We start from the raw sequence: 25,483 nt of genomic DNA on the forward strand, positions 1-25,483 counted from the left end.
CGAATCTCGCCCGTCCATCCGTCCACTTCCTTGTGATCTTCCCCTTCCCTTGTTATTTCTCGAAGAAAAAACGTTTTTCTTTAATTATAAAATACATAAATACGTAACCAATTTTTGGTCGAATAAATACATAATTAACCACGGTTTATATATCATGTATATAGAGATTTTGTTTTTACCAAATAATTTAACATGAAACATTACTGACCTAAGTTATAAATATTTTTGCTTTTATTTAGGATTTATGGTTAATTCAGATGTGTTAATTTAATATATATTTTTCCTTACGTAAACAGTGATTATGAATAATCTGGTTTTGCAGCTGAAGGGTGAATAACTGAAAGTCATGAATTAATGATAATTATTTAATTTAATTATGTGAAAGTGGTGAATTCAATCGTCTTTATCAGTTTTTGGTAATTCAACCAATTTTCATTGATGTCCACAATTTATGTTGAGGGGCAAATATGACATTTGATATCTAGTTTTCCTATCGAGAAGTTGTAAGTGTAACTTGTACATAACACATACATACGAATCACATCATCAACCAACCTCTTGTTTCTTGTTATTTACAAAATAACAACATACCTTTAAGTTATTCCCTTAGAAATAATAAAACTAAACTAAATTAAAGTATATAATTACAATAATAATAATCCTAATCATGATTCATATTATTATTAATTATTAATTATAATACGAGAGAGAGAGAGAGAGAGAGAGAGAGAGAGAGAGAGAGAGAGAAGAAGAGAATACACGAGACAAGAGGAGATACAATAATAAGATGAAATGTGCGGATTCTGTGTTGAGATTCTCAGAGTGTTTCATCTTTGTTCCTCTCCAACAACATCATTTCCAGCTCACCCGCTTAGATCGGATCTATTTTCTGCCACCCCCCCCTGCCCTCCTCTTTCACCTTTAATTTCATCTGGCGCCACCTGCTTTGCCTTTCCATTATCCCCAGTAAAAATATTCACACAAACCAAAACCCCCCACCCCACCCTCAAAAAATTAAACACCAAAAAGAAAGAAGGGAAACCCCATTATTGGTTTTGGCTTTTAATTTCATAATGAACAACAACAACACAACCAAGCTCAGATAAAAAAGATTAAAAAAACTCAACCCCCCCACCATTTTAGCCTGAGCTCTGTTTCATGCCTGAACCACATATCCCAATTGGTGATCTGTGTTAATGGGCAATGTAACGTCGGGTGTGGCTGCAAAGTTTGCATTTTTCCCTCCAGACCCACCCACCTATGATGTGCACAAAGACGACGGTGGTAAGCTTGTGCTCTCGGGAGTTACAGCTGACAAGAACATGGAAGTGCATTTGCTTGATACAAAAGCAGGGAACAAGATCGTTGCCACGTTTTGGAAGCACCCTTTTGCCAGGTTCACGCTTCTCTACTCGCATGGTAATGCTGCTGACTTGGGTCAGATGCACGAGCTCTTCATTGAGCTCAGGGCTCACCTGCGTGTCAATATTATGAGGTATTAATTCTATTCTATTTCTCCTTCATTTTTCCCTTTTTTTTTTTCTTCTTCTTCTTGTGTTGCTTTGCTTTTTGCTTGTTTTGGAAATCTATTCTGGATTTTGATGGGTCGGCTTGGTTTTTTATTAATCTGAAATTGGCCTTTTGGTTTTGGCCAATCTGTCATTTGCAAGGTAGTTTCTCCTTTTTTTTGCTTACAAAAATATTGATTGAACACCCCTCATACAGTATCTTGAATTTGTTATTGGTTCCAAATTTTCAGTTTATTGATTATTTTCCTCGTTTTGTTTGGATTGATTTCTGAATTTGGATGAAATATGAACGGTCCTGTGCTTGTTTCCTCTGTTTCATTTGTTTCTCTGCATATCCGGGGATTATTTCAGCTTTTAAAGTTTGATTAATGGCAGGCTTAAAGCTGCCGGCATCATAATCTTTTCATGTTCGTTCCGTTTGGCGTGAGCCTGACTCCTTCAAAAAGAGACCAAACAGAAAATTATCTGTAATCCTAGTATTCTATTTGAAATTTCAACATGGGTTTTTCTGGTAAACAATGGAGGCGAGTACAAACTTATTTTCATTTTGGTAGTCTTCTGTTTTTGTCTGTTCAAACTCATAGATACTTGTTTAAGCTTTAAATTTTTGATTGGTCATGGAGCTTTAATTTTTAAATTTCATTTTTTGGTGGGGTTTGGGAGTTGGAATGGATGCATAGGATGAGAATGTTACTATGCCAGCATTTATTACGTACTTGAGAGTACATTATTTATTTATTATTTGTAAAATGTGGTCAAGCAGCCAATGAGAATCTTTGAATGTAACATTTAAAAAAAGGAAAAAAAAAAAAAAGTGAAGAACTTTGAATGTAACGCGCAGGCAGCTGATATGCTATGAGTTTTCTGATGCTCTGTGCTGCAGTAGTTATTATTTACGTAAGATATTTTTCTTTGTGGCAGCTATGACTATTCAGGATATGGAGCATCAGCTGGTAAGGTAAGTGTTAAGTAATCTATGAAGTTTATCTTTAGTGCAGGCTCTGAAATATGACATTACAGAATTATAGGATTTATTTTATTTAAAATGTTAAATTTACATCCCTTTGTCAATCTATTGAATTGCAAACTCTATGACTGAAAAGTGTTAATGTTGTTAAATTTTTAGCCATCTGAGTTCAACACATATTATGACATAGAAGCTGTGTACGATTGTTTAAAGAACTACTACGAAATAAGACAAGAGGATTTGATACTGTATGGCCAGTCTGTTGGAAGCGGACCAACACTGCACTTGGGTTCTCGCTTACAGAAACTGAGAGCCGTTGTTCTTCATAGTGCCATCCTGTCAGGCATACGAGTCTTGTATCCCGTCAAGTTGACGTTTTGGTTTGACATTTTCAAAGTAAGCTCTTCTTTGAATCTCTTATTCTGTTGTTTATTGAACTTGTACTGAAAATCCCTCTGCAATATTTTCAGAATATAGACAAAATACGGCACGTCAACTGTACGGTTTTAGTTATACATGTAAGTACTTATTCCCTTCAATTATTTTGTTTGAATGTAAGTACCATTCTTTTAGAATTCAAACACAAGTATTTGTGTTGTGGTTCTATTGTTTTCTCCTCCCTCCTCACCTTTTTCTTAACTTCTGTTTGATGAAAAACATTAAAGAGTCATAACTTAAGAATGAAAAGCTATTTTGTTATCAACTAAACTGAACAACATTTTTCTTTGGATTTGAATAAGTTTCATCTGTCCAAAAAGAAAGGAAGAAAGGAAGAAAAAGAAAAAAAAATAACTAGAGCTGGCTTAATTCATATGCTTTTGTTGCTTGTTTCCTCAACCAGACTAATGTCAGTTGCCATTTGGAAAGGACTGGTAAAAGATTCTTTTCTGGTAGTTCATAAAGAGGCCAGGAAGCTTGGAATTGATCCTACATGTGAAGTTTCCTTGTTAAATAATGGAAATTTGGATACAAAATAGTAAACTCCTACAGGAACTACCAAATATTACAATTATACGTATTTCACATTAATGGATACTTTTATAAAATGATTTTAAGAAGTGAAAAACTTATCAAAAACATTATCATAGAGAAAGTAGATTTTATATCAGTATCAAGAACCTGTTGTGATTAGTGAAAGGAAAAATTACAGTTAGACACCTCCTTTGGATTTAATTCCTAACAAAAGGCTTTAACTTTAACAATTATAACAATTATAATGTGTAATCCTAAACATGCAATTGAAAGATCTTACACTTGTGGTTTTATTCAGATTCCCTTTGTTCTCGTATGAATGGTTGCTTCTGATTTGATTGATCGATATGCTGCCATTGGTGATGCATGTTTAAACGGACTATTTTGCAGGGAACAGATGATGAAATTGTTGATTGGTCCCATGGAAAGCGTTTATGGGAACTTTCCAAGGAAAAGTATGATCCCTTATGGGTCAAGGGTGGAGGCCACTGCAATCTCGAAACATATCCTGAGTACATTAAGCACTTACGCAAATTCATAAATGCGATGGAGAAACTTTCGCTTGCTAAACAAACGAAGAAACAACTCACTTCTAACCCAAGTATCACAGAAGTAAAACACAACAAGTGCTTGAGATTTGGAAAAAAATAGCTGGTTTTCTTGATATCAGTTGAGAAGTAGGGAATGGAAACAGATAGTTCCACTGCATTGTCACCCCGTCTACACGAATAGCTATGATTGCTTTGGCAGCAAGGAAGCTATCCAGCCTGGTATTTTTCTTGGTAGAGGAACAGATAGGAGGAATCATACCTAGAATGTTTGATCCAGATCTAGTTCAGTTCAGATGACCATTTTTTGAGATAGGGAATGAACTTACATGTACAATTTCTAGAGGTTTGGTTCCTGATCTGGGGTTTCTTGTATAATTTAAAAAACTGAGCTCTATCTCTATGTAAAGAGACTATCATCAATTTCAGTAGAGAAAATACATGGGTTGCTTTGATTTACATTCTTGGCCCAATAGAACTTGGTACTCCATTAATTTATATATACATATATACAATCCAAATCATCAATTTTTTAAGTCTACATTCATAGATCATCTTTGTAAAAAATTACACAAATCGGAAACCGTTTCGACATCTAATTGTATCTACAAAATAAATGAACATGGTGCTTTAAGAAAGTACTAAAATTTTAATAATTAAATTGAGTGGTCAAATGATATCGGATTCAAGTTATTTTTTTTGTAGAGATAATCTTTAACGAATATCTACAAAATAGATGGTTTGGATTAGTAAAATACAATATGAAATGGGCCATACAAGGATGTCCCTCAATAGAAGCTCATTGTAATATATATATATATATATATATAAGTATTTTATGTTAAGGATTTGTTACATATTTCTAATCTTGACAGTTGGATTGCATTCGTTAAATGTGTTGGTAGTCCTTTAAATGCAATCCAACGCCAGAAATTAAAAGTATATAACCAATCTTTAACTTAAATGCTTATCGGAGAATGTCCCTATATATATAATTAGTTAGCTTTGATTTGACTTTTTCTCTTCAAAACGATTTTAATAAGCCTGCTGCATCAGTTGTTGTAGCATGTTTTGTGCACTCAAGTACTAATAAGACATAAATAATTACTATTTAGACTATGCTAAAGCTGAACCATGAAGGAAGGGTCAATCCAATAGTGGTAGCATATGGAAACTAGGAGAGGTGGAAGCATATATGTACTTTAAGTGGCAGACCATATTAAAATAGCATGTTTCTCAAGTGGTTCTTGCATTGCACATCACTGATAAAAGAATTTGGGCTGCATTCTTAGAAAAAAAAATATATTTAAAAAATTAAAAAAGGTTGGTATCAAACAATTTGGCTATGTTCATGACCTCTTGTTCTTTTTTTTAGTCTCGAATTGATTAATCGCTTTAAATTTAGTACATCGCATTGCATTTACATGTAGTCGCAGTTGTTGCAGCAGCTGCATTCTACTGAGATTGAACAAATGTTTGAAATGAATCAATTCCACATTATGAGGCTATTCATTTAATTCATTCATTTAGTCATTATTGTTATTATTATTAATATAACGAATACTCATTACTACTGATTGCTAATTTCTGAGTGAATGATATGATAGCCTTTTCCCAATTTAAACCCTAAATAAATAAAGTCAATGGGAAATTGAATACATCCACTCCTTGAGCTCAGCTGCTCTGAGGTCACGTGACCTTTAACGCCAGAGGCCCGTAACCATCAAATCAACCATGTGAGCAGCGGAGCCCACATGAGCTTATGTAATTTTGCTTCCTAATTTATTTATTTATGTACTCTCTCCCTCTCTCTCTCATATCCTGGGACCGACGTGTCGTATCTCGTGAAGGCTGCATTTCTTTCTGGTTCTGGTTCTGGTTCTGGTCTTCAGGGGTCCCTGGAATCTAAACCGGGTCCCACCGAGGACTCAGTCTCCCAATGAGAATCCGAAACGTGGCATCGTCCTAACACATACTGAGATGGCTTCGGTTGTGTGCTATTTTTGGCACTTATTTAGCTCAAAGTCTGAGACTCTCTTTCTGGAAATGTGAAATACACGCTCCTCCTAGTAATAAGTAATAAATAATAATACCCAATTATACGTTAACTATACTCCACCCTTTATTATGAACACAAAAATAGTGCCCCCGCCATACTCAAAAGAGGAAACACATTGTAAAATAAGAGCTATAATCACGTTTTTTAAAAACCAATTAGGAATTTTTGCGGGTAGATACAATTAATTTACCAGAAACAGAAAATTTAAGGATAATTTGCATTAAATGCCCAAGAAATTAGGGCACTCGGTATAGATGTGTCAAAGTAACCTATACAGAATGTCCTCTGACTTACCATAATAATACCCCAAATCCGACGGACCGTTTTACCCGCCATTTCCATTAGAAGCTTACTTATCAGAGGCGTTGCTGCTGCAAAAACCAGTAATAACCCTAAGATGCATTTCAAAAATTTCACTTTGACTGAACAAGATGCCAAAAAAAACATTCATGAATTGGTGATTAAATATTAAATGCCAAAATGATAGGGTCCATTGACCTGTTATGGACATTATATACATATATATATATGTTACAAACAGAGAGATGAGATAAGAGGAAAGAGTTTATCTAATTAAAAAAAAAGGGACACAGCTTGAGAGAAGACAAGCTTTGTATTATAAAATCCATTAAAGATAAAAGCTTTTCTGTTGTATTTAGAAGAAAAAGCGGAAGACAAGGACGCAGAAGAGAGAGAACGAACAATTCTGAAAGAGAGAGAGAGAGAGACTTTCACTTAAAATACTAAAAAGATTTCTGTTTTGTTGGGTTGAACTCTTCACTCTGTTCTTCTGGCCATCACCACCATTGTCCGTTTCTACAGCTTTTACTTCTACCCACATTTTCTCTCTCTAGCCACTCTCTTAGTTTTTTTTTATTTTTTATTTATCCGTCTCCATTTCTTCTTCTGGTTAATCTCTGTTTTCTCATCACGCTCTTTGAAGTTGTTGATTCACTATGACTGTGAAGGCCCAGAGGGGAGGTTTGGTTGGTGAGGATGGGGCTATGGACCGTTTCCCGGTGGGTATGCGTGTCCTGGCTGTTGACGACAATCCAATTTGTCTCAGATTATTGGAGGGGCTCCTTCAGAATTGCCAGTATCAAGGTTTGTTTCTTCTCCTCGTATCGTTTTTCCCTTGGAGGAATTTGCATTTAGTTTTCTTCAAGTTCTAGTCAATTTGTTCTAACAAATTGTGTGTGTGTGCGTGTGCGCGCGACTGTGAAGTATAATGTAAATTCCGTTCTTTAATTTTGAATTAGTTTGTTTATCTAGATATAAAAGAAGAAGTAGCTTGTTAAACTCAAACTATGCATAGTCTCGGGTAGAAAAACTATGCGAAGTCTCAATTTCCTGTTCATAAACTGTTTATTCAAGTTTTCGTCAGGCCCTTTCCACTGTTTTACTAAATGGGCTCTGAAAATATCCGCTTAAATCCAGTAGAGGTTCAAGTTTGGTACTGGAATCGTTTACGTGATTTCTGGTTTTTGCAGTTACTACGACCACTCAGGCAGTCGAGGCACTGCTAATGTTGAGGGAAAGCAGAAATAGGTTTGACCTGGTGATCACTGATGTAAGTATGCCAGACATGGATGGCTTTAAGCTACTTGAGCTCTTAGGGCTGGAAATGGACCTACCTGTGATTAGTAAGCATGAACTTATCCTGGATCCTTGGACATAAAATACAACTTTTTTTAGTCTTGTTAGAATTGGATTTAAGTGCAAGTGAAAAAAATAATTTGAGTTTTCTTTGGTATCTGTTACACTTCTGGCTTTTATTTTAATACTTAAAAAACCTGCTTAGGCCCCATTTCAAGTTGAGCAGTAGATAGTGATTGTTGAAGAAGTGGGAGATGAATTGGTTACTAACATCATTTTTGTGTTGTAAAATGGTCCCAGTGTTGTCAGGACATAGTGATAAAGAGCTTGTAATGAAGGGAATCTCCCATGGTGCTTGTGACTATTTGTTGAAGCCTGTTCGAAAGGAAGAGCTCACGAATATCTGGCAACATGTAATCCGAAGAAAGAAGTTCGACTCCAAGGACCAAAACAAGTCGTCCAGTCAAGACAAGGCTTGCCATGAAACCGGAGAAGGGGGACAGGGGGTTTCACCAGCAGGCAGCTCAGATCAGAATGGAAAATTCAATAGAAAAAGAAAGGACCAAAATGAAGATGAGGAAGAAGAATATGAAGATGATGAACATGAGAATGAGGACCCATCCACCCAAAAGAAGCCTCGGGTAGTTTGGTCGAAAGAGCTGCACGGAAAGTTTGTTGCAGCTGTACATCAGTTGGGACTTGAAAGTGAGTCATCTGCTCCAGAGAAGTGATGTGTTGCTTTTGTTATACAGATTATCCTCTTGACTAATGTTTCTTCCCCCTTCTTCCTTAATTTATATGCAGGGGCTGTTCCTAAGAAAATTCTTGACCTGATGAATGTTCAAGGACTCACGAGGGAAAATGTGGCCAGCCATCTGCAGGTACATATTTCCTTTGCCTTACTTTTAGAATAACTTTACTACCATGTAACTTTGCTGCAAGAATTCTGGAATTCGAAATCAAATATTTTTTTCGACCCAGGAATAATCTGTATTTTCATATACATGTGATTTAATAATATACGTATATAAATGCGATGTTGTAATCACCATCAAACACTTAGCATGAAATATCTGGAAACAACTCAAAGAATCATTCTAGTGAGAGAAGTGATTGCGATAATGTTCTATTCTAGCTATTCTTTAATATTTTAACACTATGACTTCTTTTGGGCTTGTCAGAAAACTAGGTTTTGCAACCACGCTTATGCTCTCACTTTGTGTTGCAGAAATATAGGCTCTGCCTCAAAAGACTCAGCAGTACTGCAACCCAACAAGCTAGCATGGTTGCTGCTTTTGGGGGGAAAGATTCCTCTTACATGCGCATGGGTGCACTAGATGGATTTGGAGATCTACGGTCCTTAGCTGGATCACGAAGACTCTCAAATGCCACTTTATCACCATTCACACCAGGTGGGATGCTTGGTAGATTAAACTCCCCGGCTGGTTTGAGCATACGAGGAATTACTTCTTCTGGTCTGGTCCAACCTGGTCACTCCCAAAACTTGAGCAACTCTATTAGTAATCTTGTAAAGCTCCAGCCAGCTCTGCCTGCAAACCAAAGTCCAAATTTGTATGAATCAATTCCAACATCATTAGAACTCAATCAATTGCAGCAGGGCAAACATACTGCTCACATTGGAGAGTCCAGTCCCAATAATGATCCAACAAGTTATTCAGTACCCTCTAGCTTTCCAGACACAAGTGTGTCTGTTAGCTCAATTCATTCTGATTCCATTGCTTCAAGCAATCCTTTGATATTACACAGGAATCCACAACAAGCACTTGGTATGGGAGTATTTGGAAATCGGTCTTCTCTTAGTTTGGCTTCATTGAATCCAGAATCTTTTGACATTGGAATCTCCTCTAATTTTCTGGATGACAATCGATGTAGTGAAAGTTGGCAGGTTGCAGTTCAGTTAACTAAGTTTCCATCGAATGATTTGCCAATAAGCGAGCCTTTCGATCATGGTCAATTGCATGCGAATAACTTGGGTCTTTCTTCTACTAGGCCTCAAATTGGGAACAGTCCAAATGATTTTTCGTCTTTAAGTGTTCTTCCAGGTCCTGCTGAGGAATTAAGAGGAAATGTGTGGAACCAAGAAGGCTTGATTGGAGATGTTGTGCCAACCATGGATTGCACACCAAAGCAAAGGTGGGAAGAACATAAGCGAGATTACAATCACAACTTGAATCTAACTTTCAGTGCCACAAATCCCACGGTTTCTGCTAATGTTATTGTGAGTCCCCTAAGCCAGAGTTTGGACCAAAGTGATGCAGTCTGCAGTAAAAAGATGAATTCATCTTTATTTGACCAGTTAAATGGGGCCACTCCAACTGTCATGCAGCTCAGTGAGGTTGAGAAATCTGCCATGGGAACAAAGATGAAGCCCAGTGAGGACTACCTGTGGGAGCAAACAAAGTCGCATGATGGTTTAGTTCAAAATAGTTATGAATCGTTGAATGATATCATGGGTGCGATAATGAAAGGGGTATGATTTAAAAACTGCTTATAACAAGGCCGTTCCATTATTGATTTGTTCTCCTATTTTGGCAAAGTCATATTGAAGTGGGTATTAGATGTTATATCCTTATTGATGTATGCAGTATCGTTTTTCCTTTGTTGAGGAAGGATTAAGATAGGCCATATTGGAGTTAAAAAGAAGATCCCATTTTTGACAGTAGAAGCTCTATAATTTGATGTTGAATATGGTCTAGTCTATACATTGCATTATGTCTTGCATATAATGTATCTATTTTGATTCATGGAAGTCTGTTAAATAAGCAGTAATTTACATGGCACAAATTTTGAAAGGCGCATTTATTTCAGTAGTAATAGATTTGGTCTATTTTCCTTTATTTTTTTTCCTCTCTCTGTATCATTATGTGGTAGAGGAATTGCTGGAGAGTGGAGAATGTCTAAATATGCAGACTGTATATAGAGATATAACCTAAATTACGTTTTTGTGCTTGTTTAAGTGTGTGTCCTATCCATATTAACATGTGCTGTTTTGTGTTTGCTTTGGAAAGTTGAATAATTACTATTTATCTCATTATAGAAAGAATACCTGGTTTCTGTTACACCTTATTTTCAGTGTCTCTTATCTGTCTTGTATATTTGTACTTTTTATTTCTCCTCCTCTTCAACAGTATATAATATGAAGACTGTTGTACAGGGACAAAACGAGAATATGCTAATGGATGGAGAGTTTTGGATTTGATGCTTAGTCTCTAGGATCATGTATATGATCAGCCTACACTAGTGCTAATTCCTGCCGGAGATAATGGTGGCAGCATCGCCGCAGTTTACTCCTGCTCTATGAGAAACTTGTATCATTATGTAATTTCTTCATCTCTCTCGTGTAGTTTTTCTTCCCATCTTCTACTCATGTTCTGTTGCCAACTTTAATGTCCTTGCAAGTTGCAAACAGCAAACTCGCATCTTTTCAGTTCTTTCTTCTGTTTGGAGTAATGGGCTAATGGCATAATAAGTTGTCAACTTTCTGTATATCATTTTTTCATATTTTCTTCCTTGTTTCCTTTTACAATTATTTACGATGAAATAACGGACTCTTTAGCTTTATGATTGTTAAATATCTTACTGTTTTTGGGGCCTTTCTTGTTGATACTTGGTCAAATCTGCACTTGCCCATTTAATAAGGAACCCGAAAATGAGATTCTGGTTGCAATGGAAAGCGACGCTCAAAGGTTCCATTATTTTTCTTGTTTTGGCATGGGAATGGTGAGGTTTCTAAAATATAACATTTGCCAGGTGGTCCTTGCCTCTACAGTATCAAATAACAAGTTCTGGATGAAGAAGATAAAATAACTTGAAAATTTCCAAAATAGAATTAAATTCCTAATTTTCATTCTCTTTTCAGCGTCACTTTTGAAAGCAAATAGAACATTAAGCATCTCAAATCAACAAACACAAATGATTTCTGTGATGGCTGCCGCGGTTGACATAGGAGGGACCCAACTTAAGCATTTGATTCAGTCTAGCTCGGTGAGCTGAGCTCTCCTTTCTGCAGCTCTCTTCCTAATAAATATTCCCCACCTTAAAGCGGCTTTGAGCTTAAGCCATCCAACTACAGCCTTTCCTGAGCTCTTTGCTTGCTCCTTCCTGAATGACTGGCCTATCTGAGGCTCATACTGTACACTGTAATTGTAACAAGCCTCATCAGAAGCACCAAAACCCGCTCCTGCTCCTACACCGACTCCCATACTAAATGTCTTGAGCAGTCTTTGCATGTCATCACTCTCCAACATCTCTGAACTCCTGAAACGGATTTCATCAGCCACGAAATCTTCCAATCCACTCCCGTTGTTTGGCCGTGACCAATCTCCTGAAAAATGTGAACCTCCAACTGGCATGTAACCCATGCTGCCAGATAATGCTGCTGGTTCTGGGTTATTAAATTTAAGCAATGCTGTTTGATCGGACCTCACAAATGGAAATTCAATGTACTGAGGGACTGATGGGTGGTTATTTTCTGTTTGGAACTGTTCGCCGAATTGAGAGGTATACTGCTGCATATTCTGAGTAGCTGCAGAATGGTGGTCTATAGCATAATTGTTGTGGTCGGCCAGAGTCACAGGTGCAGCTGAGGCTTTCGTAACCTTTTTGTGGCTGACAAGAGAGTGTAAGACTTTTCCATCATATTCTATGACTTGATGCCAATTATCATATGCTTTCTTCACCAGAGAATCCACTGAAACCTGCATGTAGAGCTCCAAATGGGTGAGCTATGTTTAAAGAGATAAGTAATTATCACAGCATTTCCCAATAGTTAAAAACATCCAACCTTCTGACTGTGGGTAAGCGACTCCAAAGGAAGAAACTGCCCATCAGCAATAAGACCTCTGAGCTCATAAATATGGTTGAAAACAACACCAGTGCTGTGAGTTTGATCAGTGTAGTAAACATAGAGCTTCCCACCCAAGACACAAGTTTTTGCATGCTCCACTGTATTTTCCCACATCCTATTGGACATCCCACTCCCAAGCATCTATATTTTGAAATTTAGAAGTAAGAATACCAGAAAAGCAAGGGAGAAGGGTGTTTAAAGATAAATGCAAGAGATGCTTACGCTTCTTAATTTCTGTGGGTCCTTGACAAGAAGGCGAAGAAAGTCTTCAACAGTTACAATCTCAGCCTTAATCAGTTTTTTGTGCAGAGCTCCATCCTTTGCTATTCTATCCAATCTCCAAACTTCGTCATGCAAAGCCGGTGGGTAGTGTTTCTTGTACACTACAAATGGCAGAAACAGTGACTTCATTAAGACAAGCTTTAAAGGTATTTTGTAATACATAGAAAGGAATAACGGCATATCAGACTCAAGGTACACTAACCAAAATGTATGACACTGCAAGTTAGGAAGATATATGCAAGAATCCAAAATGACCAAGATGTTTATGCCATCAATCCTAATAATGACGAAAGGAATGCATTCTGAGTCTGATAAACTAATACTGGGTTATGCTCTCTGCCCCAGGCAGACATAGTGGCTCCTAGACCCCCTAACTTGATTAGCATATGTACTGCAGACTGTTCTATCATAAGTAAATGCTAAAATGGCAAACTTCAGAAAACTCACATTCTCCCCTGTGATCTTTAACAGAAAAAGCATCTGTTTTAGCCTCACAAATACGAATGCCCTCACAATATCCAGGGGAAATCTTAACACCAAGCCTGAATTTCCTGCTCCTTGTCCAGCTAGAATTGTCAGTGAAGGTAAGATCTCCAAGAGTACCTACCCCTTCCTTGAGAGTAATTTGTAGATCCCCTGTCAAAAGTGGCCTTTTCCCCTCACGTTCCTTTACTTCATGGTTTTCAAAGTGTTCTTTGGTCCAAATATCATCAGCTTCCTCATTAAAGTCACCTTCCAGCACCACAACATTCAGTTTTGCGGCTGATTCAGGCCCTGTTTGCAAAACAGTGCCTGTGCTGTGGTCTAGCAAGACGACATGAATTGCTGCTCCTTGCTCTCCTTCAACCTTTGCACCTGTGAACAGATGAGGAGGCATTCTTGTTTTGAATTGTAGTTGCAGAGTTCTTCCTTCTGGGCCCTGTATTCTTGGTGGTGGAGACCTGCAGTATTTTGGAAAGTGCAAACAATGAATTTGAAACGGCTTCCCACCCCAACCTTCCAACCAACACACCATTACAGAGAAAGAAAGAAACAAAACATGATAATTTACGAAAATCTGAAGAAGAAAGCATAACATCTGCTTTAAATATTTTTAAATTCTAATTGGAACCGTAGTCTAGGACTCTCAAAATGAACCAAGGAGACAATACTATGGTTGAAACAAACCTTCCAGCCAGTTCAGCATGGTCTAACTTTGTCAAAGCACGCTCCACTTCTTCACTAACCTGTTACTCAAAAAGAATTTCAGAATGATCAAAAGGATGCTAACTTACTGCAAACAATGCACGGTTTTACATATGACTGAAGGCATGTTTTGAAGAAAGTATAGCCAGGAAATACTACGTGTCACAGATTTTTTTCGGCATTATCGATGGCAGGATACTAGCAACTTAATGTGCTTTCTTTGTTTAAATTAGTGGGAAAAGTAAAACACACGGAAAGCCATACCATGCAGAAAGTGAATTTGCAGGAAAAATAAAAATGAAATGCTATATTTCATTGTTTTGGAAAGGTGGGAAAGGGAAGAAAACAATGATTTGCTATCCCAGAAGGGACTGATCATCATCTGAGTGCAGCTAGTTTCAACGTCAACTCTACTCTAATATGCGAAGAGTGACAATCTGACTCACAATTCTGCGGAGAAGAGGCTCCAAAGATGAGCAAAGTCTTTGCAAGCTATCTACCTTCAAAGATTCAACAATTACACTGCAAATAATGAACTGTATAAACAATAGTCTTTAAAGAAAATGATATTGAACGCTTGCATAGAGATGATTCAACAGGGGAGTGTAAATGCAAAATAAGTCAGCCTAAACATTCTTACAATTGAATTAGCACCTACCCTTTAATTAGCAGAAACAAGTCATAAAATCCAAATATCAAAGTAGGAAATAAAAACCTTGCCAAAGCGGGCAATCTCTGCTTCTTTGGCTCTGGCGCGTGGCCGCCTTCTGCATCATCATCCAATTCCACGCCCTCTTCATACCCTCTCTTCTCCACCCTCATGCTTCCTGAACTTTCCATTTCAGAAACTTATCCAACCCTAGCCGCCAAAACTCTTTAAAAAATACTTACCAAACTTGGAAACCCAAGATGGATCAAAGTATATCCACGTATACAGTCACAGAAGCTTCATAGAATGAAGAACTCAATCAAAACCTATTAAGCGTCAAGCTTTCAGACCCCAAACGACAATTATGTTTTTTTTGGTTTTCCTCCCTGATCTAGGTATTAATTGAAAAGATGTATTTGTTGAGTTTTTGGTGGATCTACATTGTTTTCTTTTCTACTTTTATATTATATTTGATCTAAAAAAGATTATAATAATGGGTTTGCATGTTAAAATATTATTGCCCCTTAAAATAATTCAACGTCATAGCCTCACAGCTGGGGTTGGATGTGCCTTGTGAGTGCATGAACGTTGAAAGTCCGTCCGAACCGCGTCATTTGGTGCAACTTTTGGATTTGTGATATATTATATATTAATATTTATATATGTATCAGTCCTTTGACCATCATTATGTTTTGTGTGTGTTGTGTGGAAGGATAAACATCATGCAACAAATGGCGGTGAGGCAGTGAGAGCCGTTGATTACTTGATTTTGCGTAAAGATCGATGAGGAAGTCAATGGCTGGCTGTCAGTGTCACCTGCGCCGACAGAAAAGACCATTTATGAGTTCACTGCGAAACACATGTTCAAGTAATTTGAGGTTTCCTTTGGTTTTGCTAATAGCTGTGGAACCCATGTTCTTGGCATATTGTGTCGAGTCCAAAATTTCTTCACCTTCAAGATTTTGTTTTGTTTGCTCAAATATAATTGATGACTTGAGTGGCTTGAGTAGTCATAACACTTGATGCTGACATATGATATGCAAGTATATTCTCAAACACCACTTTATTCATCAAGAAAATATAACTTGGGATGAGATTGCTTTTCCATTCATTTATGTGATGTACATACAGGAGTAATCTGTAATAGGAATTCAACTCCTTATTTTGATTCCCATTACGGATTAGTAAACATGTTAGCATATTCTCAAACATCAGTTTTCCGTGATCTATGGAGGCCACCAAAACCCTTGCATGAATTAATGCACTGGCAGATTGTAAACATCATCTCATTGTTGTAAAATGGGAAAAGGGATCCTTAACATTTTGTTTATGAAGTAAAATCTGATATCTATATGCCATTTGTGGGCAATACAAGTACAACTACATTTGGAAGAGAGAGAGAGAGAGAGAGAGAGAGAGAAAAGAGGGATCATTTTTGCTGTAACAGGGGAAGGAACAATCCATGCAATTTTGCCTGGTTGTATGTATAAATACCGCAGAGAAAGACGAATCAGTAGTTGAACTGCACCGAACAACTTGCAATCCGGTTTTACAAACTATAGCCCTTCCCAACCCATTTGACGGGCTCGTCTTTCCCACAACAAAGTCACCTTTCTCTCCTTGATAAACAATGCCTGAGCACGCTCTCTTGCCTCCTCACAAGTTTCTGTTGCAGCATTGCACTTTTCTGCTTCTTTCTGGTACTGAGAAGCCACCCTCTTTGCTTCAGCAAATGTGATGTTCATGTGTCGGGTGTGCTCTGCAGCAACAGCCTCTTGCAACTTCAATTCCTCTGTTAAAAGGTCCACAAACTGCTTCTCCATTTCCTGCTTCAGATCTGGGTCATTACTTCCACAATCTGTTCATCAACAAAAATAATTACAGACCCATGTACCTACACATAGTTCGCAATAAACAACTGGGGAAGGCATTTCCCAGAAGCAGTGGATGAAAGCTTATAATGGCTATTAAATATTTGTTAACAGGTTCTACTGACCTTGTTGCCAAGCTAACACTAATGAATGTAATAAAGGAAAAGGATAACACAATGAGTTGAACGATAGGATGCATTCTAACCTGTGACTGAGAGATTGGCCAATCCTGCAAAAGAATAACAAAAACCAAACCATGACATATGTTATTATAGGAGTAAAAATGAACTCTCAGATTACAATAATTGAAAGAAGATAGGGAAATCGATAGCAAAATCTCAGATTTTGCATGCAGTTTAACAGCAGCAATAGATTTTCCCAGATTCAATATACACAAATCAATACTCATTGCTAGCATAATTGAGAATCATTATATGTTGAAACGAGACTTTCCAGCTCCCAGGAGTAAAATCCGAAACATGGTTAACAATGTCTGAGTGCAGAACTGGTTTATGTTGCCACAAAATGAGCGCATTGTGGATTCATAAACTCAGATCAGAAAGACTTCATACACCCCATAGCAATTTTAAAGAGTGCACATATGATATGCAGGTAGTGCTGTATTTCCTTTCAAGCACCATAGTATAACAGAATAAAGACACAGTATAACAGTGCAAGTAAAGACAAAACAAGGCAAGATCTCAACTTTACTCAAAACTCAATCAAACAAGAATTACCCAACAAAAGAGAACTGCTCGGGAAAAAAACAATAACACCAGATCAATGCCACAAACCTATCAAAAGGGAAATTATAATTTCACTCTATTCAGCTTAAAATCAGACACAATAAGGAAAAAAAAAGAAAAGTAAATCTAAACCTGAATTGGGTTCCACTTCCCACATATATTCCCAACACATAGGCAGCTCCAAATCAAAAATTAGCAATAAGAAGGATTTAAACCCCAAATTGATGACATGGGTAACCATATTCCAATCAATAAAAAATCACACTTTCAAAAGAACCCAGAAACGAAACATAAGAAATCAGAAATCAAAGCGACAAGAAACCCATATTGAGAAAGGAGAGGGAGAGTGATACCAGGAGCAATCTTGAGAAGGGACAAAGGAGGAGGGCAATCACAGTTGCAGGTAGGGCAAGAAGTTTTAGAATCCCCCAACCTTATACTCTTCTTGAACCTCCAATACAAGGCCGGACCACATACCCCCAATGCTGAAACTACTGCAAACACCACCAAACAACATCTCAAACAAGTAGCAGATCGCCTTGACATCTCTCTCTGTCTCTCTCTCTCTCTCTCTCTCTCTCTCGATTTGTTTTTCCTTTGTTAGTGTGTCACTGTATTTGGGGAAAGCGAGATCTAACTTGGAATCTATGACTGCTAGTTTTGTTAAAGCAAAACTGTAATTTGAAGAAGTCAGTGGCTCCCCATTAATGAGCTGTAATCATGAAAAATAATGATACAGTGGCAGAGGTGGTAAGTTTAGTTTGGTAAAGAACCTCTAGTCAAAGCAATTATTACAAGATCTAGTGTAACTGTATGAGTGAACGAAAGCAACACATATTCTTTAACTTCTTAATTCTTATATAAAAAAACCTTAGATTTCGTCCAAAATTAAAAAAAAAAAACTTAGATAATGCGGGCCTGTTGTAAGCTTTTCCTTTGTGGGCTTTTAGTCTCTCCGACTTTCATGATGAAAGATTATTTCACCCAGTCCAGAAACCAAACTTGTGTTGAATTGCATGTGTTCAGAACCAGGCCCATGCTTAAGGTTGAGGTCTTTCCATCTTCCATGGAGAAACGATCACTAATTACATATCCTATCGATTGATCTTTTTTTTCTTTCTTTTTTTTCTTTTTTTGGGAGATAATTGATCACTTGATCTTATCAGTTACAAGGATACAACGCATGTGTGGTCCATGATTTAAGAAGTGACTGGGGCTCGAGATTTGACTCCCTTTGTGTCAACCCCCCTCCTTTGATATTGATATTTGATCTACAATTCTTGGTTTCACAAGGCAATGACAATGACAGCTTAATGCTTCTTAGCAAGCTTGCTTTTCTTTCAAGCTACTACCGCAAGTTGCTTTTTCTTCCACCCCAAGCTTGATGTTGTCTTCAAATCAAAACAGAAATTTCTACCTCCATATTTCCGGAAGGGGAAAGGGAAAAACAAAACCCAACCGCAATGTGTGGCAAGTTCAACCATTCACGCCCTACACGTGTAAGGCCGAGAAAGCCCCACGTCGCTCATTTAAGTTTTTTGCCCCAAACAAAAGCCATTAAGCTGGAGCCACCTCCACACCTTATCAACAGACCACAAACATAATAAAACCCCCAAAAACTCTCCCGTTCTGGTCACTCACTTTCTCGAAACCTAGAAACCGTAAGAAACAATGGCGAAGAAAACCATGGATGTGGTGAAGGGTCTGGATTTGCAGAGGTACATGGGGCGCTGGTACGAGATAGCCTCATTTCCGTCAAGGTTTCAGCCCAAGAACGGAGAGAACACGAGGGCCACCTACACTCTGAGAGATGATGGGACTGTGAACGTGCTCAATGAGACTTGGTCTGATGGAAAAAGAAGCTCCATAGAGGGCACTGCATACAAGGCCGACCCCTCCAGCGAAGAGGCCAAACTCAAAGTGAAATTCTACGTTCCTCCATTTTTGCCCATCATCCCTGTTGTTGGTGATTACTGGGTTTTGTTTATTGATGAGGATTATCAGTATGCTTTGATTGGCCAGCCTAGCAGGAATTACCTTTGGGTAATTTTTTTTTATTTTATTAAAATTACCTTTGGAGATTTGTTGTGCTTTGTCTGTATTTGGATTTAACTTTTCTTCTTTTTGCTTTTGGGGGGGTTGGGGAATTTGATCAGATATTAAGCAGGCAGCCTCGTCTAGATGATGAAATTTACAACCAGCTAGTTCAAAGGGCCAAGGATGAGGAATATGATGTTAGCAAACTCCACAAGACACCTCAGAGTGAGACTCCACCGGAAGGAGAAGAAGGCCCCAAAGACACCAAGGGCATCTGGTGGTTCAAATCCCTCCTGGGAAAGTAGACAGTTTCTGATAGCAATAGCATATTTGGAGTTTTGAGGATGTGTAGGTATTTGTAATAAGAAACACTAAAAACCCTTTTGGCAACATCAGTCAAGACTAGGGGGTATCGTTTGTTAATTTGTGTATGTTTTAGTAGTTGTTTGTTGTAGAGTCGAGACTGTTTCTGTGTGTATGCGATGAACTCTGAAGAAGCCTATTAGTATTGAAAAAATTCCTTCTGTTTGATCTACCTGTGGATTTTGAATGATATTTTGATGAGATCACTCTTTACTTAAAATTTTCTGTCGGTTTGATTTTTTTGAGCTTCTGCAAGGTAGGAGGACAAAAAGGAAGGTATATCTCTTGAGAGAGTCGTCTTTTTCCGTTCGTTCTTATCAACATTTTATCCGTATGGAGGACCATGTCGACACGTATCTTTCTCTGGTCACATGGATATTTGTTCGGTGGAGCCGAGGCAAATGAGGTCGATATAGAGATTCTGACAGGATCTTAATCACTTGATCACTTGAAATGCGACCAAATCAACATCATAACAGCGCCCTCGTCCTGCAATGGACTTTCAGTCATCCAAGTAGGAGAACTCATCATCCATAAACATTCTGGACCTTTCACTTATGTGCGATATAACTCAGAATTCTTTTCTATCCTCCAAAATCTGAAAGCAATGACATATATTTTATAAAATTGTAATGAGAATATCACATACACCCAGGCAGATGCGCAAACTCGTGTTTCCAAACAGAAACAATATTTAATACTATAATAGCAGGAGACCTCTATAAATATTTGGTTTCCCTTCTTTGATACCTAGGAAAATGAGGAAAATCCACACAATTCTACCAAACAAACAATTGACAAATGTTATGAACACATTACAATCGTCAAATTGTAATCCATCAACTTCAGCACCATATCAAGGGATTGTCATTGCAGGATTGCTACTCGCCTCAGAAGCTTACAATATGGTACAACACTGATTGGCCTGTTTTGCCTGCTTGTAGAACATCTGTTTCAAAAACCACCGTCATCTTCTCACATTAAAAACAAACTTTAATTCCAAATTTCAAGAGGCAAATATTGTGGTTTAACATATTTTTGTTTGCATCAGGAATCACAAATCCATAATCCCTTCCTCGCCAAATAATTAAAAAGAACAATGGAAAAAAAAGGTTGTAATCAGTCATGATATGTGTGTTCCACACCCAAGACAGATTGGCAAAAACAAATTATAATACATGAACCTAATCTTCAAACTAAGGCAAAATTAAGTGGGATCTTCCTAGCATCATGTCATTGGGCAATAATGGTATTTTTTCCAATGTTAAATATTGTACAGTGAAAACTTGACATTGCTTTTCTAGACTCAACTAAGGTAACATAACCCTTGTTCAAGCACTGCAACACGTTTAGAAAGCCAGGCAACAAGTCATTTTAAACAATGATGCCTTCCCATGATCGGCAGTGTATCTCATCATAAGTGCTATTTAACACCATAATATTTGTGGCAGGCAAAATAACATATTGCATTATCTCACACCTAGACACACCAAAAAGTTGTGTTCTATCAACTTATCTTGATATTGAAAGATCCCAAAGCCCTTGACATCACATTTCAAATTATAGGTAATTAACATGACACGGGCTTACACACATATGAAGATCAAATGTACTATGTGAGAGTGTGCAGTGGCAAATTCAGAGTCGTTCACAATAATTGTCTGTACCTGCGATGCTGCACTAAGATCTGAACTCTTCTCAACTAAACTGTCAAGTCTCTCACCTCGTGCAAGCACGCTATCAATGGTCTTATGCTGAACCAAGGAAAGAAACAACAAATAAGCCGGGTGAGAAATGTAGGAGATGACCAATAAGCAACGGCATATACTGAACAAAGATAAATTTATAACACAAAAGATATCTCCAACTCATTTCAGGAAAAAATTTCAGCAGATAAGGCCCATGAGGGTATTCAGTTGAAGATCTTCTTTTGGCCATCACTAAACAAAACAAATATGCCAAGTTGGAGGTTCCACTTAAATGCAAAAGAATATTTACAACAAACAAACAGACGTACTGAATCCACCAATAAAAAGTTTATAAAAACAGACACGACAAAAATATGTTGAACAAAATGTAACTGAAATAGTGCACTATACTCACAAGGATAATTTTTGTTTCATCTAATTCCCTCTGAATTTTCAACAACTTATCAGCCTCTGCAGGGTCCTGAAAATTGAAAATAAAGAAAGAAGAAAGTAGCTTCAGTTATAACTCATGAAACTTCATCTGTTTTGTCGAATCAGAAAACATAATCTTGATTAACCATATGTTGCCTTATGACTCCAGATAAACAAACAAGGGCAAAAACAGATTAACAGACACACCTGGAACTTGGTCAGGGCCTCACCCAAATAGGGCCATGTTTGTGTGCTGTCCTGTTGTGCAGTCCTCCAAGAATCACCAAATTTTTTCTGATATTCATCTAGCACCTGCCAATCGCAGGAATCAATCAGATATTTGATGAGACAAACATGAAACAAGCTTGGAGCACTATATTTAAGGTACTCCATGAAACCAATTATGCAAAAACCAATTTCTCACTAGGGTACCACTTAAGCTGAAGCAACTAGACATCACAAAAATATGGGAAGCAAGGTATGGCAAATGAAGGGATTATTCAATGTATGAATACACTTATGCTCCTAGAAAAGGTACACATTGTGTTACCTGGTTGAGCAAAGAAAATGCACTTCGGACAGGATAGTGGTCATCCATAAAGCCCAGCGCACAAAGACCATTGCTGTTGTAAGCATGCACTTTATACTCTATGAAGAAACAACACAAAGAAATTCATAGTTTATAAAAGCATACTGAAACTCCGACAAAAGATAAACAAGAGGAACAAGAACTTAAATGAGCGTCTAAGAAACACATTCAAAATTATAACAGTAATAACCCTGAGAGCGAGACAATCTGTGCCCTATGTTTTAGTAACCTTATTTACAGAAATTTCTAATAAAAACGTGCCAACAAGCTCCAATAAACAATTGCATCTGATGCCGAATGAAATTGGGGCAATGCAAATTCAAGCCTCAAATTCTATAATCACCACAAAAGTTTACAGAAAACCCGAAATTTGCAATTGCAACAAAATTCTGTAACCCTAAATCCGGGGAAAAAATATACAAACAAACAATATCACACAAAGACAAGAGAGTTGAAAACTCCGGAAAACCGAGATCCCAAATCAAACCAGATTAATCAGCTAAGGATTTAAAACGCAAGTTAGAATGATCAGAGCTTTCATCAAATTGGGAAAAATTATTAATATCGTATATAGCGCATAGAACACCTAAAGAGTTGAAAACAAAAGTGACTGCAAGGGGGATCCACGAAAAATAGGGGACCCGAACCGAAAGAAATAACGGACCTTCATGCTTGACGGACTGACGTTGTCCGGATGGGGTCCGTTTGGCAACGGTGCGACCGACGAAGACGATGAACTCCTTGACGCTGGACCTCTGGAAGTAGCCGAAGTGACTGGTATCGGAGGCGTTGGCCAGAATGATCGGGTCGGATTCGTCCGGGTTGCACTTGAGGACCAGCAAGGCCGTGATCTTCATCTTTCTTCTCTGTTTCTCTGATTCTCCGTCCCTCTGTTACTCTGTATAAAAGATCTATTGGGGTTCGGAGGCTTCTTGTCACAGAGAGTCTGAAGTCTGGTGTTTGATTTGGGGATTCGGATCGTGGAGAGGTGAAGAAAGGGAAAGTAAAGAATTGTGTTCTAGCAAGAAACGGGTAGGGATCCAGTGCATTTAAAGAATCTTTGGATACGGTGCAATTAGGTCGGCATCGCCGTGCACTTGTATGACTTAATATAAGCCTTATCCTTTTCCTCAAACAAACCCCTAAATTATTTATTTTTTTAGAAAATATACTTTATTAAAAAAAAAATAAACACTATAAGAATGTATTAAAAAAATTCAAATTTAAATTTATAATATGTATGCCTTATACTTTTGCTTTGCTCCCTACACCATGCTCCATATAAAATCCAACTCATTTGGACCGCCTTTAAATCAATTCCTTATTCCCATGGCCAACAATTTTTAATTCCTTATGCTTTTTAGAAATTTAAATTCCATATGCTTTTATAAAATTTTGAATTCCTTATGCTCATCTAAAGATTATCTCTTTATGGTTAACGGGTCTAGTCCATTAAAAAATAGTATTAACTTGTAGACTAGTGATCTTAAATTCAAACTCTTATAAGACCATGGTAGTCTGAGCGAGAATCCATCTCTCTAACAATTTAGACTATTACTTTCTCTTTATGAGAAATGCTAATCTTCGTTACATTTTGTCACATCCCGAGATCGGCTCCGCCGTAACACGATATTGTCCGCTTTGAGCCCCCCTCTCTGCCCTCACGGTTTTGTTTCTGGGAACTCACGAGCAACTTCCCAGTGAGTCACCCATCCTGGGATTGCTCTAGCCCCTAACTCGCTTAACTTCAGAGTTCCTACGACTCCGAAGCCAGTGAACTCCCAAAAAGCCTCGTGCTAGATGGATGCGGGTGTGCACATATAAGGCACATCACCCCATCTCCGTTGATTAATGTGAGATCTTACACATTTTACATTAGAAGTGTATATAATGTATATAGTTATTTACAAGTGTGACTGCTTTATCTTGATAGTAAATTCTTTATAGCTATTTTTTAAATCAATTAAGAGGAATTTAAATCGCAAACCTAGTACAACATTGAAAATATAAGTAACATTGATACAAGATCAGAAGCACATTGGGCCTAAGAGGGGCACATGCCTCCTCCCACACCAATTCCCTTGTTTCTCATTTGTTATTTTATATATATATATATACTTAATGGAGTCTAGTTACAAAATTGCTCTCAAAACATGAATCTCATATCCCTCTTTATTCTTTTCTCACTTATTATGGAGAATAATTTTTTTTTTTAAAACTCTCTTTCATCCCTTAACACGTGTTCTTCTCTCTCTCTCTCTCTCTCTCTCTCTCTCTCTCTCTCTCTCTCTCTCTCTCTCTCAAATTTCCTATAAATATTATAATGAGTTATTATTGAAATATGAAATGAAACAAACTAATGAAATAGAGTTTTGTGACAAGTTAGACTCTCAAAAAGAAAAAAGATACTTGACTTGTCTAAGGTGCCCTACTGTCAACAACTCATGGTTCGCCTGTATATGAAGGTTTAGTACTTGTAGTTAGACAATGACAGTAATCCTGTTAAGAGGACTCAAATTTGAAAAAAATAATTCCCTTAATTTTGACTTATGCTCTTATATATTTGTTAATTAAAGGTCCATATTGTTGTTGCTCACATGATCGATAACACACTTGTATGAAAACGGGATAACATTGTTTTGCTATTTCCGGCCAATAACGCTATGATACGTGTGATAACTTTTTCACATGTCATATCGTTATTCGCCAAAAATAGCAAACCAAGTTTTTCTACACGCAATTTGATAATTGTGAAAGACAGCGTTAGGTGTAACTGGTTATCCTATTGAAGATTACTCCCGTTAGATCTTAACCATTATGGCATTATGAATGAATGAATTCAATTTGGTTTTATAACAAACTTCTCAAACAATAGTGAAGCAGCAGTAGAATATCTGGAACTGGAATTCATGCAAACCGTGTCTGAAACGCCTAATTATAGAAAAGCGGGGGTTTCAAAAAACCGTTAAGGCTTTTAAGGTTACAGATGCCTGGTTTCCCGCGAAAGAAATACAAAGCCAACTCCATCAGTCTACAAAAATAGTAAATACAGGAATTGACCCAAAAACTAAAAACGGTTCTCCTTTAATAGTTATTCCTGGGC

The 25,483-nt window shown here is 37.5% G+C and overlaps 6 protein-coding genes across 11 annotated transcripts; 3 read left to right on the forward strand and 3 right to left on the reverse strand.

The window, feature by feature from the left end:
• The first annotated feature begins 756 nt into the window (after nt 1–756).
• Nucleotides 757–4,475, forward strand: LOC117634311 (alpha/beta hydrolase domain-containing protein 17C). The gene is made up of 5 exons (XM_034368363.1): nt 757–1,495; nt 2,451–2,487; nt 2,656–2,892; nt 2,967–3,014; nt 3,859–4,475. The coding sequence occupies exons 1-5, from the start codon at nt 1,197–1,199 to the stop codon at nt 4,117–4,119; spliced, it is 882 nt and encodes a 293-aa protein (XP_034224254.1). The 5' UTR covers nt 757–1,196; the 3' UTR covers nt 4,120–4,475.
• A 2,304-nt stretch (nt 4,476–6,779) lies between these two features.
• LOC117634308 (two-component response regulator ARR12) lies at nt 6,780–11,251 on the forward strand. 3 transcript variants are annotated; one of them, XM_034368356.1, is made up of 6 exons: nt 6,780–7,179; nt 7,566–7,718; nt 7,972–8,376; nt 8,476–8,552; nt 8,900–10,162; nt 10,847–11,251. In XM_034368356.1, exons 1-6 carry the CDS (start codon nt 7,032–7,034, stop codon nt 10,889–10,891), a joined length of 2,091 nt encoding a protein of 696 aa, XP_034224247.1. In that variant the 5' UTR covers nt 6,780–7,031; the 3' UTR covers nt 10,892–11,251. The 3 variants fall into 3 exon arrangements, with proteins under 3 accessions (XP_034224247.1, XP_034224248.1, XP_034224249.1); XM_034368357.1 differs by lacking the exon at nt 7,566–7,718; XM_034368358.1 differs by lacking the exon at nt 6,780–7,179 and having other exon boundaries at nt 7,566–7,645.
• A 231-nt stretch (nt 11,252–11,482) lies between these two features.
• LOC117634309 (calmodulin-binding protein 60 E-like) lies at nt 11,483–15,219 on the reverse strand. 4 transcript variants are annotated; one of them, XM_034368360.1, is made up of 8 exons: nt 14,897–15,219; nt 14,664–14,832; nt 14,452–14,527; nt 13,988–14,046; nt 13,268–13,761; nt 12,761–12,921; nt 12,476–12,679; nt 11,483–12,389 (listed from the first exon to the last, which is right to left on the reverse strand). In XM_034368360.1, the coding sequence occupies exons 2-8, from the start codon at nt 14,825–14,827 to the stop codon at nt 11,664–11,666; spliced, it is 1,884 nt and encodes a 627-aa protein (XP_034224251.1). In that variant the 5' UTR covers nt 14,828–14,832; nt 14,897–15,219; the 3' UTR covers nt 11,483–11,663. The 4 variants fall into 4 exon arrangements, with proteins under 4 accessions (XP_034224251.1, XP_034224250.1, XP_034224252.1 ...); XM_034368359.1 differs by having other exon boundaries at nt 14,664–15,219; XM_034368361.1 differs by having other exon boundaries at nt 14,721–15,216.
• A 705-nt stretch (nt 15,220–15,924) lies between these two features.
• LOC117634316 lies at nt 15,925–18,067 on the reverse strand. The gene is made up of 3 exons (XM_034368372.1): nt 17,625–18,067; nt 16,731–16,754; nt 15,925–16,512 (listed from the first exon to the last, which is right to left on the reverse strand). Exons 1-3 carry the CDS (start codon nt 17,815–17,817, stop codon nt 16,211–16,213), a joined length of 519 nt encoding a protein of 172 aa, XP_034224263.1. The 5' UTR covers nt 17,818–18,067; the 3' UTR covers nt 15,925–16,210.
• Nucleotides 18,068–18,667: 600 nt separating this feature from the next.
• On the forward strand, nt 18,668–19,863 carry LOC117634315 (temperature-induced lipocalin-1). Its single transcript, XM_034368371.1, has 2 exons — nt 18,668–19,314; nt 19,428–19,863. Exons 1-2 carry the CDS (start codon nt 18,943–18,945, stop codon nt 19,611–19,613), a joined length of 558 nt encoding a protein of 185 aa, XP_034224262.1. The 5' UTR covers nt 18,668–18,942; the 3' UTR covers nt 19,614–19,863.
• A 407-nt stretch (nt 19,864–20,270) lies between these two features.
• LOC117634314 (VAMP-like protein YKT61) lies at nt 20,271–23,451 on the reverse strand. The gene is made up of 6 exons (XM_034368370.1): nt 23,045–23,451; nt 22,342–22,439; nt 21,999–22,103; nt 21,775–21,840; nt 21,339–21,425; nt 20,271–20,620 (listed from the first exon to the last, which is right to left on the reverse strand). Exons 1-6 carry the CDS (start codon nt 23,235–23,237, stop codon nt 20,570–20,572), a joined length of 600 nt encoding a protein of 199 aa, XP_034224261.1. The 5' UTR covers nt 23,238–23,451; the 3' UTR covers nt 20,271–20,569.
• Between the last annotated feature and the right edge of the window lie 2,032 nt (nt 23,452–25,483).

The sequence above is a fragment of the Prunus dulcis genome, chromosome 7 (assembly GCF_902201215.1).
Source record: "Prunus dulcis chromosome 7, ALMONDv2, whole genome shotgun sequence".
In the NCBI taxonomy this organism is placed as follows: domain Eukaryota; kingdom Viridiplantae; phylum Streptophyta; class Magnoliopsida; order Rosales; family Rosaceae; genus Prunus; species Prunus dulcis.